The sequence below is a fragment of the Artemia sp. Qi Xiang Cuo genome, chromosome 3 (assembly GCF_049724085.1).
Source record: "Artemia sp. Qi Xiang Cuo chromosome 3, ASM4972408v1, whole genome shotgun sequence".
Lineage (NCBI taxonomy): Eukaryota > Metazoa > Arthropoda > Branchiopoda > Anostraca > Artemiidae > Artemia > Artemia sp. Qi Xiang Cuo.
Genome location: NC_142796.1, coordinates 18,507,279 through 18,524,729, shown reverse-complemented (window position 1 = coordinate 18,524,729; position 17,451 = coordinate 18,507,279). Strand labels below are relative to the sequence as shown.

Below are 17,451 nucleotides of genomic sequence, written 5' to 3'. Positions count from 1 at the left end.
ATGTATATATATTTTGAACATCGGTATTGACACACTAATCTGATTAGGCTGGGATGTATTTTCAAGCGTTTAGTTTTTGTCTTTAATTTGTTTTTCTTTTGTTCCCTTTTTAATATTGTTCCGTTTTCTCGTCTTTTGTATGACAGGTTTTGAAATAAATACGAAAATTAAAACGAAATTATATTTTAGTAGATGGATAAAACTAAATATCAGGTATAGAATAATAGAAAAAATGTCCTCTTCTGTTATAACATTGAAACTAAAGGACTACTACTACTACAATTAAGATTTACGGAATTTTTTAAGATTTGATAGAGGACCCTTACCCTCCTTCTAAGCGAGGACTTTAAGCGCCAGGCTGTTTAATTGGGGCGAGGGAAGACAATCTTGCAACTGACTTGGGCCCACATAATTTAATCTTAGTTTTACCAATGAATTTGGAACAATGTAATATTACATTACGGTAAAACCCATCGAAAAATAAAATCCCGGATATGTTCTTGTAAAAGGCGAAGAGTGAATACTACTACTACTACAACTAACAACTCACCGCAGGGCCAAGCCGCTTGAGGTCAGCACAGCTACGCACACTCCTACTCCATCCCAATTTAATCAAAGAACTTCATTGTACCACATTGAGAACTTCGTTGCGAACTTCAGATGTAATGAAAATATGTTGAATACAAAATCACCCCAAAACAAGAATTACCTCCAGCATTGAACACATGACATTAACTTTTTTATTTTTTTAGCGACACTCAATTACCCAACTTCTACAAAGTTTGATTGTAAGTTATATAAAAACCTATGATCATTTGTTTTCTATTTAATGGAATATTCCAATTCAATTTTATTTTCAGGATTAGACTAAGTTAATTTATCTTTTACCTCAAGTCTCTTTTAAATTATAGCTACTCGTATTAAAAAATCTTCAACACAAAACTAAACCCAAGCAATGCACAATTTTGCATTTCTGGTTGAGCGAAAACGCTGTTAAAAAAAAGGCACGAAAAATTATTAGAAATATGCTAAAAAAAAAATCCAACCGAAGAAAAAACAAAACAAACCAGATAGACATAAGAACTCAATCTGTAACAGATACTTCTCTGCAGACCACAAAACATGCAACGGTGGGCTAGCTCCCGGGCTGTAATTTGCGCACCCTTGTCCTAAATGTTTTAGGTTGTATGTAAGAAGTGTTTGACCAAAGCTACTTAGCACAAGAACCCATCATTATTATGCGGAGACTCACCAAACTGAGTCAATGCTGTATAACTGAGCATATAAGAAATTTCAGGTGCTTAGGGGTCACAAGAAATATTGTCAAATTTGATATAAATAGTTGAGCCAAAAAACTTCAAGGAGCCATATAGTCATTGCCAAAGATTTGCATATAACTCATGAGCCGTCATTCTGTCATTCCATAGCATGTCTATCTTAAAGATTCTTCAATATGTTCTACGCGGTACTGACTTGTTTTGAAGGGAATTACACAAAATATAAAGAAAGGGTGGTATTTAGAATTGCGTTTATTTTAACTCACGAACCGACATTTGGTAATGCCCTTGCATATCTTAAAAAACTGTTAAAATATTTTACGCGAAAAAATTTGTTCTTAAAGGGAGTTCTACAAAAGAGGGAGTAATGATTAGACCTCATTTCAATCAGGTTCCTTGGACTGGAGCCAGGCATTCTAATAAGAATAAGCAACATAACTCTCAAAACAGCTGTCCTCTGTGCAAGCATACATCTAAACAAAATATAGATTTTGAATTGAGAATGGACCCCCTCTATTCTCAATATGGCGAATGTAATGGCGCAACCAGAATATTTATATTGACTATACTTCCTGAGACATGAGCTCATCAACTTGGTAGAAGTGAATAAAGATTTGAAATCCATGGCTAATTAGAGTAAAGCCAAGACAAATCTATCAAGACAGATCAGTTCTGAGAGCCATTTGAAGGCGATTGGAGACGAAACATTAATCTAAGGATTTACGACCGACCATGTCCAAAGGACTTGCAGGCAAGTAGGCGACTGAGATTGTTCATATTATGTGAGCTTAGCCTACTGGGAAAACCCACTGGAGCTACAATGGGGGTGACCAAGATTATTGGGTTGACTCATGACCACAGTTTATATAATTAGACAGTATGATAATTCTCTATCTCTCCCATTATAAAAACCCGGACATTATAAAACCCATTATAAACAGTCTAAACAAGCTAAGGCAGAAAGAAGTGGGAGGAGCTTTTTGTTCACGATGACCAGAAATTATCTGCGATAAGCTTACTCGTACAAAAACCCGGACAAAAACCCATTATAAAACAGGCTAAACAAGCTAAGGCAGAAAGAAGTGGGAGGAGCTTTTTGTTCACGATGACCAGAAATGATCTGCGATAAGCTTACTGTATATTCTGTCTACTGTGCTCATGACGGACAATGTCCACTGGACTTGTATATAAAACGGGGGAATGAAATATTTTCAAACACTTTGAGTTATGCCTATTAGGGAAGACCAGCAGAATCGAAGCGGGGCGACCAAGATTCTTAGGTTGACTAATGACCACAGTTTATAGAATTAGCAGTATGATCATTCCCTATCCCACCCATTATAAAAACCCGGACCGAGGTGCGAGTGCTCCAGAGAATGTTTTTGCAGATATAAAGATAAGCGGCATTATATCTTTTCACTGGTAGACAAGTCAGATTTCTCTTGGACACGAAACTTACAGTTATAATAGAAATAATCGGTAATAAGTGGAAACCCGCTATTACGAATAATGCACTTTGTAACCATTTCTCATTGATTGACGAAAACAGACTAACCCACTAATGCAGAAATAAGTGGGACGAGCTTTTTGTTCGCACTGAGAATGAAGACCAGAAATGATCTGCGATGAACTTACTGGATAATTCTATAAACTGTGCTCATGACTGACAATTTGGGTAAAAACAGTTTTCACTGCTTTTTCATAGCCAAAAAATCGTAGACATAGTAGAATGATAAAACCTTCTATCCAAGTCACAAAGAAAATGGGTGGCACAGCAGGGGAAAAAAACTTTGGAAAAGCTGATCATGAAATTTTGTTTCGTCATCTATTTCTTCCTATAAAAAAACGGAAAAAATCACCTTTTCTGCGAAACATGTTCTCAAAAACTTGAAAAACGTAAATACTGAATTTTGGCATAGAGCAGCCAAATTTTAATGAAGTCAAAGTGAGAAAAATTTTTCTTAAAGCTTTACCAACTTTGTCTATTTAGGTGAACTGGTTTACACGAATCTTAAACTGTTGATTATCTTGTTACAGCTAATGACGTGAATATTATCTATTTTGATGGAGATATTTTGTGGTATCGTAAGCAAACTCGCTGCGTCAATTGCAAATTTTAAAGGTCTGGAAAAGTCATGAATTAGTTTTGATATATATCTAAAAATTTTGTAAATACAAGAGGATATCTTGGATACATTAAAGATTAAAAGATGAAAAATCCTAATATTGAAAAAAAGGTGTGCTTACACTAGAAATTATAATCTTTTATTAACTTTTTTTTTACATTTTGTTCTGCTAAACGGAGAAATTAGCACATCAAAGATTAAAAAAAAGGTGGAGCGGCCGTAAAAGGAAACGAAGCGGAACTATTTTTCAAGGAACACCAAAACCCTGATTTCAACATGAAAAATACTACAAAACATAATAAGCATATAAAGTATACATACAAGTATAAACATACTCGTACAAGACCTATATAAAATACTAAAAATTTAGATACCTGAGAAACAACAACACTCAAATCCTCGTGATTCTGTCTAATGAAGCATAGTTTCTCACGGATATAGGAATCAACAGTCAAGAGGGCAGCATTTTCTTGCATGTTCAACATTTCGTGCAGCTCTCTGAAGTAGGCTTGAATGTGAAGTCGTGCAGCTTCTGCACTACCGATCGTCACAGTCTCAGTCAGTACTTGGGGCGAGTATGCAGAAGATCCTTCAAATTGGGAAGCAACTGTCTCTGGAAATATTTTTGATTATGGTGAAAAGTATTCTCCAATTAAATCACCTTTCTGGAGGAGCCCTTCCTTTTTATTATTCTAATTTTGAAGAGCTGAAATTAGCAGATTAGGTTGAATTGCCCAAGTTAGGTTGAAATCGCATTGAGTAAGCTTAGCGACTGGACATTCTGAAATATCCACTGAGGGAAGCAGCAGTATATTGAGGTTTAATCAGAAAACTAAAGATAAGAGTCATTTTAAGATAATAGAGTGAACGGCCATTGAATCGCAGAGATGCACCGTCAGGGATATATTTTAAAAGAACATATTCTAGTTTGAACTTCGGAGTAATATCATACTGGAAATTCCTACAAATAGCAAAGCGCCATAAACAAAGCGTTCAGAATAGGCGGGAAAGGTGGCCACATGCTTCAGAATAACATTTTTCAAAATTCCGGTATACGAGTATGACAATAAAATCCGTGGATTTATTTTATGGTGAATGCCATTAAAATACCGGGAAAGTGATAGCAGTGACGCAATTTTTGTTTGCGCTTAATGAAGTCGTGCAATAATTTTCAGTCCTTTGGGCCACGTTGACTGAGTATCGCTCTGTTTGTGTACACGTCAGTTTTGCTATTGTGATGATGGAAATCGATCGGGATTTTGATGGGCAACAAGCTGGGATGAAATCCCTTGTGAAAGCAGGGAAAAAAAAACCTTGGAAATTCTTCAGATGATGAACCCAGTTTATGGACACAATCTTCTGAAAAAAAGTTCGGTCTTCAAGTGGCTGGGAAGGTTAAGGCCAAAGATCAATTGCGAAATCATGGCCATGCTGGTGTTTTTTTTTTTTAGTCCGGAACTATACTCCAAGAATGGGTTCTCCAGGGTCAGACACTTAATTCTACTTACTACCTGCAAGCATTGAAATGACTGCATGAAAGGATTCTCAGAAAGAGACCTAATTTTTGACAATATTAGTCGTTGGTCCTTCACAATGACAATGCGCTTTCTCATACAACCATTATCATCAATCAGTTTTAAGCCAGAACGGAGTCAGAGGTGTTGTCAAGGGTAAAAGAGCGACCATTTCATGAATGCTTTAAAGGCCGGAAAAGGCGATAGGAGAAGTGCATTACAGCTCAGCAGTTCTTTGAAGGGTGCAGTGTTTAATTGCATGATTTTTTCTAATAAAAGATTTTAAATGCACTAGCCCGCGAATTTTATTGTCATACCACGTATGTGTACAGAAACAAGTAAAACTTAAGACAATAAAAAATGAAACGAAATATCCTCAATTAATGTTTATGTTTCTGGTACTGATTACCCATACCCTATTCTTTTCACACATGTATGTGTATTCTTTTTTCTTTTTTTTTTCAGCAAGCTCTTATAGAATTACTCACAATGGTCTTAGATAATTTTCACTGTAAATATTAATAATTAGTACCAGGAGACCAAGCTTCGCTCGGTTCCAGGTACTGGTAAGCGGTAGGCTTGTGTATATACGATTTTCGCTGTCGCTTGTCTTCTAGCCGCAGATTTCGTTGTCCATCATTTCCACTTGTGATTTGTTATAATGCTCGTTGTCACATATGTTTTGACCACATATTTCGTTGTGTTTTATTTTCGTTTGCGATTTGTTGTGATAGTCGTTGTCGTATGTCTTTAGAGTGGGACTCATTAAGTGTCATCATCACCTCAGACATTTTTCCTATGCCTTTTGCTTTAGCTGTTCAGATTGGTATTGTTGCGTTGGATGGTCCGGGTTGTCGGACAAAGCTTCTTAAATTATATTTTGTGTATTGACTTTGAATTCAATAAAGATTGTTCTGGGATTCTGTTCCTTTGACTTCTGGACATTTGATTATCCAAGCTGTTGTTCTTTCAATGACACATCATTTTCAAAAATTCAGAATCTGTATTTTTTGGGTCGTGCTCTAGGCAGATTTCAAATTCATACATTAAGCATTTTACAACTGATTACAAATATGACAATTGTCCTTTCAAATTCTTTCTGTTTTAGTTAATTGACGGTCTTAATTCAGAACGATCGACTGAAAAAATTATTTTGCACTTTCTCCAAGTTATCCCGATTTATGCAAATTAGCCATTGTTATAACTCCAAAACCTTGTAGAAAATGATGCCATACGTTCAAAGAAGACCTCTTCCGATCTCATATGATCATAGATTCGAAACGATCACCCCTTGAAAAATGAACTTTCCCAAAGTCGTGACCTATGTAGATTGTTTTTCTTTGGCCAGAAAATGTTAGTGGGGCGTGACAATTTACAAAACCTGGGATTTTCTGGCCAGAATAAAAAACGATCTAGATAGGTAATGAGTTTGAGAAAATTTGTTTAGAGCCTTGAAAAAAAAATCATATGAGTTACGTCACATTTATAAACATTTCAAGACTAAAAATTATATCATTTTCCCTCAGGACTGGTCGTATTGTTTTTAGTATCTATGACATATGCAAAATTAGACAAGATGACAAACTACGCTGATTAGCTAAAGAAAAAGGCGTAGAATAAGAAACAGTAAAAATCACATTGAATTGCAAACAAAAATGTGCCAAGCGAGATCTGCAGTTAAAAGACAAAGCAAAATTGCAATGGAAGGAAGAAACGTGTTAAGTGTAGCTTGTGTGAGTCTGTGAAGGATAGAAAAGAAGGAGGAATTGGACTCCCGCCAAAATTACTTAATTCAATTGATACTGCTGATTTTTTACCCTGGAATGAAGAAGTGTTATTTTAGCCTCTGTAAAGATACACAGGAAGGAGAAAACAAATTCACGCCTTAGTTTCTTAACTACCCTAGAACAGAATGAAGTTATGTTTGCGAGTGACGTGTCATTTATACACATTTAAAATTTCACCATTTTTCCCCAGGGGTTGTTGTATCGTTTTTAGTATCTATGGCGCATGCAAAATTACAAAAGATGACAAGTGACTCCAAACAGCAAAGGAAAAGACATGAAACAAGAAAAGGCAGAAATCACACTGAATTACAAACGAAAGTATTGCACAGAAAAATCTGCAGTTAGAAGACAAACCAAAGTCACAATGGAATGAAGGAACATGTTAGTTTAACGTGTGCATGTCTGCAAAGGATAAACAGGGAGGAGGTGTCGAATGTATGACACGTACAAAATTATACAGGACAACAAATGATTCTGAACATACAAAAGGTATGAAATGAAAGCAGCAAAAAAAACACTGAATTACAAACGAAGCTTTGACTTAAAACTAAAAAATAACAAGGCAATTAGGCTATTGCGTAATATAGATATTTCAGAAATTACAATGGCATAAGGAACGTGTTGTTTTAGCGCCTGTAAAAGATAAATAGGAAGGAGGAATTGAATTCACACCAGAATTTCTTAATTCAAAAGAAATTGCTGATTTGCCACCCTATGAATTGAAACTGAATAATAAAAATACGGTTACGCCAATCCGTAATTCAGACATTTCAGAAGATATAGGCATTGGATTATTTCTAGTTGTTACTGAATCATATAACAAAGCAATTACAATAAATATATAATAACTGGGGAAAAGCTGGAAATTTTTTTTTGATATCTTTGACGTCATGTGAGATTACACACGATTTTAATTGAAGCTGGACAGCTAGAGCAAAAGGTATGAAAAAAGTCTGTGGTATGATTCGCGAAACGGAAACACAACAAGATCTGCGGCCATGAGACATGCGACCACAAGCATGACAACGAATTCCAAATAAAAATAATGGACAAAGAAATCTTCGGTTAGAAGAAAAGCAACACTGAGAATCAACACTGAGTCCCAGGAGAAAACAAATCCTATAAAATGTATAATTCTTTGATGCATTAACAGAAATGAGGAACTAAATTCAGACTTGAATTTCTTAATTTAATTGTAGTTATTGACCTGGCACCTCATGACTTAAAACTAATGAATAACGCGATGATTATGGTAATCCGAAATTATAAAATCAAATGTATAAAAGTCTAGAGCTTGCCGGGGCCAGGCAAAACCCGCGTTCCCAGTATATATATATATATATATATAAATACTAATTAGATAATAAATAAACAAAATAATAATTAATTTTATTAACATGACTTATCATTTACTTCCAGAACTTTTACTGTGAAAGACAATTTACATCATTTTTATTAAAGTTATTGCACAATCCAAATATTGGTAACAAGTATTTTGTTTTTAATAATTGAAGTCTTTCAAAATAGATGTGCTCAACTGCACATAAGAAAAGCTCTATTTACTCAATTGTCGAAAAGCTTACCGAGTTTCCGTATTGATTCTTGAAGTCTATCCCCGAGATCTTTACCGGTCGAAATTGCAGACGCCACTGAAAGGCGTAATTTTTCAGCTTCCGTTTCTATCAGGCCATGCTAGAAAAGAATATTCATAATATAATACCAATATTTGATACTGTTAATGAAACAATTACAAATTGACTCACAAAAAAACATTCTAATAATAACAGCTATTTATATTAATTCTCAAACCTGAACTAAAGAACTTTGCTCTCATTACCTGGTGATCGTTTTGATCAAATTGAATCCTTTAATTGTAATTGTAAGTTGTTCCCTCTTTTTTTTTGTGGCCATGGCCCTGCGGTTTCTTTTGTATCAAATATACTATACTTTACTATTTCGTATTTTTATAAATTCAATTTGATTGCTTAATAGTCACTTTTCTTTAAAACTTTACCATAAATTAAACACAGTTATCACAAAAACCTATCCCCCCCCCCTCTATTCGATCGTACCAATTACACCTGTGGATCGGAGATGGGACAGGGAGTTTCAGCACCCTGAACGATAGTCAACCTCGTCAGTTTCTTACTCAAGGTTTAAGTTCCATTTGCAATTTTTAGTGTCTCATTTTTCTTCTCTCCTACAGTTTAACATATCAACGAAAGACGACAATTTTGCTATCTTGCCATAGCTGATATTCAGCTCTATCCATCTACCGAATCGTGTTTTTCAAATTTGGTGTACATAGTTTTTTACATTGAAAACACGCTAAACATTAGTTGAAAAGCACGCTGCCTTATGCAGGCGACTCGCCTCAAACATAGTTTTTACTACATACACGCCCTACAATTACATTAAACACGCCGCAAATAGCCCATTCCATCCCCATTTGTCAGCATTATTGCCAAAACCCAAAACAAGTTGACAAAAGGCCAAATAAAAAAACAAAATAAATACATAGAAAAAGAAACAAAGAAAGTAAAAGAATAAATATAAAATCCGTTGCTCACATTTCTCGTTCAGTAGTGAACATCTAAAGCGAATTAAATACATAAGGGAAACTAAGGATTAAAAGTTGACTGAACTGTAAACTATGTAAGTGGAAATCCTGACATTAAGCAATTCAGTGATTTGGTACTTATATAAGTTACGAAATCAGATTTGACTTTTTGAATTTGTTGATTTAGTAATATGGACTCTGATTCGGAATCTTTGGCCTGTTTTGTGCACAGAGTGATTTTAAACTTTACACTATTTTGTGGATGGCCTGGCATTGAATTTTCTACAATTTAATTTTGAAAAACGTCTTGGGTATACTGCTATTCTCCGATCGGAAGCTGAATTCCTTGATCCCATGGGTACAATAAAATCCAAAATGATGCTGGGGGTGAAATTAGTTATCCCTGACCAACGTATTAACAGTGTTGGTGTGGATACCCTTTATAATAACCTTAAAGACTTTGCAAATACTGGAGCAGTTGCAAAGACAAAAGTTTAAACTCATATGCCTATTTTTGTCATTTGTTCCCCCACTGAAGTGTATTGCCTACCAGCCGTTGCCTATTCCCGGCATAAAGCATGAAGTTTCAACTTAATGCTTTATGTCATTCCTGACATATTGCTGGTACGTACCTCTGACATCTTGCAGGTTCATAGTATGTAGCTCAAAATCCCGTTGATAGTCCCTAAGATTTTCACTTGAATACCTTTATCTTTAATAGTAACAAGGATTGGATTACGAAAACAGCGTTGTCAAATGTAATAATTAGTTTTACTTACTTATTTTCTCGCTGAACGTGGCAACACTGACGAAATTTTTATTCATAATTTCGAGTCGATCAAAAGGAAAATCTTATAAAATCGTGGTTTTTAGGCATGAATACATATGACACTTCGAAGTTGGTGCCCTGAAAGTGGCAAAGGTTTTTTGTGCAAGCCAGTGGCAAGCCAGTTTACCGACTGGCTTGAAAAGTCTAGAGCAAATTGGATATCCACAAATTTGGTGAAAAGATGACCAAAAAAACTTTTTATCGAAATGCTTAAAAATTCGCTGTACAAATCTACTTGAATACCTATACATTTCCCCTTAAATTTTTCTTATCTTTTCTTATTAAATTTTTATAAAAATACAGAACTATTACACCTATAATAGTTCTGTATCGATCTGCTAAGATCGATAGTTTACAACAGACTTTGCTAATGATAATTAAAAGTGACTACCTATGATTTCCATTCTCCTCTTCTAAGGCCAAGTACAAATGCCTTGGAAATGAATACCTGTACATACAGACAAGGCGACTGTTATGATCATAACACAGACAACGTGACTTAGATAATCCGACAAAACGAAAAATTACGATCGATAAAATTGCTGGCCATGACGTTATTGACAATATTCATGCCTCTGGAAATAAAATATTAGTTAAGATTGACATCATTGCTACAAGTGATTTGCACAATTCACCTGGATCTATTCTTTTTAGATCTGAGGTGAAAGTTGCTGACCAATTTTTTTTTTCAGATTACAAAAGGAATTGCCAGAACTTGTTATCTATCGCAACTTAACTTATGCCCAGGCGTTGTTGATGCTTTACGCATCAAAAATTCCCACAGTGTACAGATTACTTTGAAGTATCAAGTCTCGTTTATAGCTGTTCTTTGGCTTAACCAAAATATTGATTACGAACGTTTTCGGGTTCGCTCTGATCCCCATCAACAGACGCACCTTATAATAGTTCTGTAAGATACATGTTTGTTTCATTCTTAGCAGGAAATAGAAAAAATTGTGAAATAAGTGAACATGAAAAGGTGACGTTGGGTTACGAAAAGATTAATCAGGTGGACAGCTTCACTTACCTTGGTAGCATTATTAGTAAAGACAGTGGGATTAGTGAAGATATCAAAAGTAGAATAGCCAAGGCTCAAGGTGTTTTTTTTTCACAGTTGAAAAACGTTTAGAAGAATAAGAAGATAAGTCTGCAGACCAAAATTAGAATATTGGAAGCTACATTGACGACAGTGGTCAAATGTCATTCTGAAGCATGGGCGCTCCGATAAGCGAATGAAGATTTACTAGATGTTTTCCAGAGAAATTGCCTACGGATTGTTCTGGGTACCCGGCAGACTGACCGTATTTCAAACAGTAGGCTGTAAACAGTAAACAATAGGCAGTAGATTTACTATGAACTTTTTCGGGTTTGCTCTGATCCCCACCTACAACGGAAGAACCACCTTACAATAGTCCTGTAAAATACACAAATTATGGTAATGACTAATTAGGTTTTAGTCTGCGCTGCCAAACTAAAAGTTTGTTTAGTCAGCAGGTAGATCGGCAAAATGTTTTTTTTGTATAATCTCTGTCTCTTTGTTTAATAGAAATTGAACTAAGGATAAAGAAGACCCAGAAGACTTATTGAAGGATTTGAATTTCTTATTCCTGCAACAACCTTTGGTGTCCGGATGTAGCATTAATTTCCTATGACGAAGTGTTGATTAGGTTGTGTTTAGCATCAATGCGAAACGCATTGGGGGCAGGCCCTCTGGTGATCTGCCCTGCTTAGTGAGACGGAAGCTTCCCTTTTTATCACCCAATTGCTGCAATGCATCAGGTCATTTTATAGTCGTCCGTCTTGGCGATACAGTTCTGATCAGTATCTATTTGCCTCACAATATAAAGACAGCTGAATCTTTTTAAGCTTTGCTAGGTCATGTGACAACCTCAAATCCCTGATTTCTGGAATTGAGTCTCTTGGCTACATGTAGCTGCTAGCGGGTGATTTGAATTGTGATATCTCCATACAAAATAGACGATCTGTTGTTTTTATAAGTTCTCTTCCCCCGTTAAAGAAAAACATTAACTATTCCTATATACATAATGGTGGAGTCGTTGCGCATTTAGATGATGTGATTTGCTCGCCAGCCATTGAAACTTCTTAAGTTCATGAAGACGTAGATGATCGTGACTATGATCACTTTCCTATTGCTTAAAATTCAAATTAGCTTAAATCTCAGCTATGATCCTTTTTTATTAAGCCAAAATGGTGGATATTAAAGGAAAATAATTTAAAAAAAATCCGAAAAAGAGGTTTTTCAAGGAAAAGTAATGGCCATATTTGCTTTAACTTTTGAAGTATAAATGAAATCCAAAACGAACATAAATGAATAAATAAACCCTAAAACAAGTAAAATTAAAATTGAATATGCAAACCAAGCTTAAAACCACCAAAAAGCACTACAAACAAGAGTTTGGCCACTGCCTACTGCCCTAACTGTAAAAGTCTAAAACCCATTGCGTCATTGGTGCTTTTTGCATTATTTGCTGAAAACTCATCAGTTCAAAATTTAATTTATTGTAATTCTTATGTTTATTTTCAATGTTGTAACGACTACAAAAGAAAATATTTGTAATATAATTCGTTTTCAGTAAAGCACCAATGACGCAGTAGGTTTTAGACTTTTACAGTTAGGGAAGTAGGCAGTGTCCAAACTCTTGTTTGTAGTGCTTTTTTGTTGGTTTTAAGCTTTATTTACATATTCAATTTAAGTTTTACTCGTTTTAAGATTTATTCATTTATATTAGTACCTGTTTTACGCGCTTCTGGGTGAAGCTGCCAGGACAGGATTATCCATTAACTGAAAGAAGACAAAAGTCATGGTAGTGCAGCCAAAATCTGACGCCGACAATTCTAATTACATGGGCCCGGAAACCAAATCGAAGTGGTTGACCACTTCACTTGTCTTGGCTCTATTATATCATCCAATGGCTGCATCGACAACGGGGTTGCCGCCCGCAAGGCCAAGGCCTCTGCCGTCATCGTTAGACTGAGTCAAGTTTGGAAGAAGCCATCTATAAAACGAGCCACCAAAATGAAGATCCTTAGAGAGTCAGTCTATTTGATCGTGATATATGGAGCTGAAACCTGGCCTGCAACTGCAGTTGCCCAGCGCTGTCTCAACACTCTTCAATCTAAGTGGCTTCAGGAACTCGAGGGAATCCGATAGACAGACATTGTCAGCAACGACTGCCTACGAAGTATAACTTCCAAGTCACCTTTGTTACACCTGGTTGCCGAGCGGACACTTCGTTGATTTGCACATCTTTTGCGATTGCCTGCCGACACCCCGGCTCGGATTCTTTGCGACTTTGAACCAACAAGTCCTAGCTGGAAGCGTCCAAGAGGAAGACCCAAGTTCCGGTGAAGTGATAGTCTCGGGAATTTCCTGGACCAAGCTGGAATTTTGCTGTTTGGTGCAAAGGCCCTTGCTACCGACCGCCCCAAGTGGAGAAGGCTGACTACGCTCTCAACGCCAACCCGGCATGAGGATTAAGCAAGTAAGTAAGTATGTTTATTAGCAATGATTGTTTATTTGTAGGTTCATATGTCTCCTAATCTTACGTTTAATATGGCCATAACTTTTCTCTAAAAAATTGTTTTTTCGGAAAGTTTTTTTTTTTTTTTAATTAATTTCTGTTCGTTTCTGAATGCCAAAGTTTAAAGTTTTTCAAAATTCCTTATTCCAAAATAATTTTTTATTCTGAAATAAATTCCGATAGAAAACTATATGTGTCCTGAACAGTCGTGACAAGAACTAATAAAATTAAATTGAACATTTGATATACAATATTGTTAATTGCTGAAAGCTTATCAGCTCAAGATTTTATTCCACTGCAATTCTTATTTATTTTCAATGTTGTAATAAATGTAAAAAAAAAAAAAATCAATATAATTTGTTTTAGTAAAGCAACAAATACGCAGTAGGATTTATGCTTTTACGGTCGGGCTTCGGAGGGAGGGCCATGCGTCAGCTCCCATGATTTTTGGAATAAAATATCGTTAATAAATTGTTTATTTTTGTTTTCTTTTAGGTGATGGGGGCATGGAGGGAGGGCCAGCGGTCAGTTCCCATGATTTTTTGAATAAAATATCGTCAATAAGTTATTTTTTGGGAAGGGGGAGGTTTTTCTTAGAAGGGAGGGCCAGGAGTCAGTTCCCAAATTTTCCATCAATTGAATCCCCTCCGAAGTTTATACGACCACCTGTTCCATAAAAACTTTTTGTAACCCCAAAGCATATGTTACAGTCCTTCCTCTGAGCTCTGGGGGGTTATGTTGACCCCGAAAGTTTTGTTGTCTTATCGCTGGACTATTTCGAACAAAATGGCTATCTCAGAAATAGATACATCTGGGGAAATAAGGGTGTTTGGGGGGGGATAGACGCCATCCGATGACTTTTGAATCTTCAAAAGGGAACTAACAGTTTCAATTTTCAAGCAATTGAGCCTCCATCTGAAGCTTATACGACCACCCCTTATATAAAAACCTTATATGCCCTCAGGGCATAAATTTCGACACTTGCCCCCGGGCTCTGGGAGTTCACCGTCGACCCCGAGGTTTTTGTTATTTGATCTTTGAACTATTTTGAATAAAACGGCTATTTCAAAATCTTGAATCAAATGCATTTGAGGAAGAGGCCTTAGAGGGGCAAGAAGTACTCCGATCACTATTGACTCTTAAAAAGGGCACTAGAACTTCTGATTTCCAATTGAATGAGACCCCTCTGAAGTTTACACGATCATCCCTTCCGTAGAAACCATATATGCTTACAACATATATAACTTACAACACTTGACTTCGGGCCCTGGTGGTTGTGTCACCCTGGAGTTTATGTTATCTGATCTTCAAACTATTTATAACAGAACGGTTATCTCAAAATTTTAACCAGGTCCAATTGGAGTAAAAAAAGGGCCTTGGGGGGAGGGATGGAGTAGTTCACTTTTGGATAACTAAAAAAGTAGATCACTTTTGAATCTTAAAAAGTGCATTAAAACTTCGAATTTCTAATCGAATAACTCCTCTTCGAAGTTTATACGACCACCCCTTCTATATGAAGTGCCTCTGGGAAATAATAACAACAAACATTAGAGCCTTATGGCCTTTATTATAGGTAACGTTATAGCTTTGCCTCTGATAGGCATAATGCAACTCTGCACCTTTATATGACTACGCTTGGCCTGCTGTTGTCAAATATTCCCGTGCCTTTCCAGATTCTTGACATTAGTTATGTTGTGATTGACGCGCTTGAGCTATTTAACACTTATCAAAAGAATATTGTCATATGCCTTAAACTAGCAGAAGCTAAAGCTGCACTTATGATTCAACTGAAGGTAAAATATCTGGAAGCCTATTTGGAAATGTGGCCCTGAGCTCAAAAAAGTGAGAAATAAAGCCAAGAATATGATTAAGAATGTGGGTTTCCTTTGGAAGTTCCTCAAATCGCTAAGTTCTTAATACAAAACAGATAACAAAGCGTGATTTCAAACATTACTTGCGAGCTCTTCAGTCTTTTGGGGGATGAGTTCCCTGAAATAAAAAATAGTGGAATAGCGTTTTGAATGCCTCTAAACTTGTTCATTCGTCAACTGGTGACATTATGGCTGAGTCAATCAATGGCCAGAAAGAACTATTAGCTGTTCAGCTCAGGGGATATTTTCGGCCACTCCTAAGTTATATATGATTCTCTTTACAATAACAGGCTTTTTGACCCTGTAAATTTGTAAAAAAAGTCATATAGACAGAGTAAATTGGGGGTGGAGGGGCCTGCACCTTTCCAAATTTAGAAAAAAACTTTTTTGGGGGATATTTTCATGGAAAAATGGAAAAAATGGCAAACTTTTCATCCCCCTAGATTGTAAAAACACATTTTGCTTTTTCCCCAATTTTCGGGAACTGACACCACTGAAGATAATGTTTTGTCCTTGTTAGTGTTATACTGTATTTTGGAGGATTATGTTTGTGCGTGTATATAAAAAAGGATCAATCAAGTATATCACTATAACCTAAAAAATGGAAAAAAACGAACTCGGCCAGATTGGCTTCTGAAACAGTAAATGGTAAATAACTACGTTGCCAAGTTGCCACATCGACAATCAAACCAATAATTATGCGCAGCTTTACCGTAAAACACGTAATGAGCTGTTACAATACAGCAGTGATTTTAATAAGCTATATAAAACACTAACAAGTTGTCAAGAAACACGGGAAACTTGTTTTTTTTCCCTCTGAGGAGAAAATTGAAAGGACAATGGCCAAGATCAGTACAACTAACCATGATTATTAGTACAACTAATCATTTACTCTTTATTTACCATAAAAAAATATTTTTCCGAGTTTTCCTGAAGCTTCTGAAAGCAATAAATAATACTTCCGTTTTCCTTCCGAAACTAAGAAAATGATTTCTCCTTTATTTTAATTTTTTTTTTTCAAAGAGTCGGGAACTTTGATTTACTAAGGTCCCTGTTGGTAAAACTTCAACTTTGAAAACCAAATATACAGTTTACTAAAATTCCTAAAAACGAATTATTCTAGAGATAAAAAAAAATCAAATGCTATGACTGATACAACTTGCCATAATTTACTGCTATGAAAAGCACGGGGCGGTCGGAGACGAATTCAAGTTATCAAGGAATTCAAGTGGTCTCAGCATTACCAAAATTGTTTATAAAAATTAGAACATAGAGAGGGCAAATATCTACCATATGACCCTTATGTCGACCATAATCCTTACAAATGAAACAGCACAACGGTGAATCGATGCAACCCTTCTCCAAACACACGAACTCAACAAAATGGAGTGAATGATACTGACATTTTGGACGTTGCCTTGGTCGTTCAGATACAGGAACCCGCAAGTGTTTCATCAGAGTTCGCGTATTATGTGTCATCTCAGAGCAATCGGCGCATAAGTTTGTCAAACAGACTGTACAAAACACAGATGCAACATGCGTCTCTTCTTCATCACATGCAACAGATGTCTGTAACGAGAGGAACAATTATATTTTCTGGGAAATTATCATCGTAAATTCTGTTTTAAAAACGTAGAAGACTCAACTGAAGGTTTCTCACTTAATGAAAAAAAAATTATATACTACTATACTATATTGTATTACTATATTATATATTACTTTTTAACATTAAAGTAACAAGGGCATCAAAATTTTTTACATCCCCTGCATCCAATTGAAGTCTATTTATACCTGAAACTTGCAGTTTCCTGAGACTTTATTTGGTTCTTTTAGAAGCATAACGTATCTAGGGTAGTATCACGTCTTCGTCAGCATTGCCACGTTGAACCGAAAACAAGCGAGCCAACCTAATTTGTCAAATTTGACAAACTTTTTGTCGGTAAAA

The 17,451-nt window shown here is 35.9% G+C and overlaps 1 protein-coding gene across 2 annotated transcripts in view; it reads right to left on the bottom strand.

Moving 5' to 3' along the window:
• The window catches only part of LOC148953828 (E3 ubiquitin-protein ligase TRIM23-like), a 49,965-nt gene that overhangs the window by 14,824 nt on the left and 17,690 nt on the right, over nucleotides 1-17,451 (bottom strand). For both annotated transcript variants that reach the window (XM_089085662.1, XM_089085663.1), the window contains exons 4-6: nucleotides 16,797-17,075; nucleotides 8,288-8,396; nucleotides 3,778-4,016 (exon numbers count right to left, since the gene is read on the bottom strand). In XM_089085662.1, coding sequence (XP_088941788.1) covers nucleotides 3,778-4,016; nucleotides 8,288-8,396; nucleotides 16,797-17,075 — 627 coding nt within the window. The remainder of the gene's footprint in view (nucleotides 1-3,777; nucleotides 4,017-8,287; nucleotides 8,397-16,796; nucleotides 17,076-17,451) is intronic.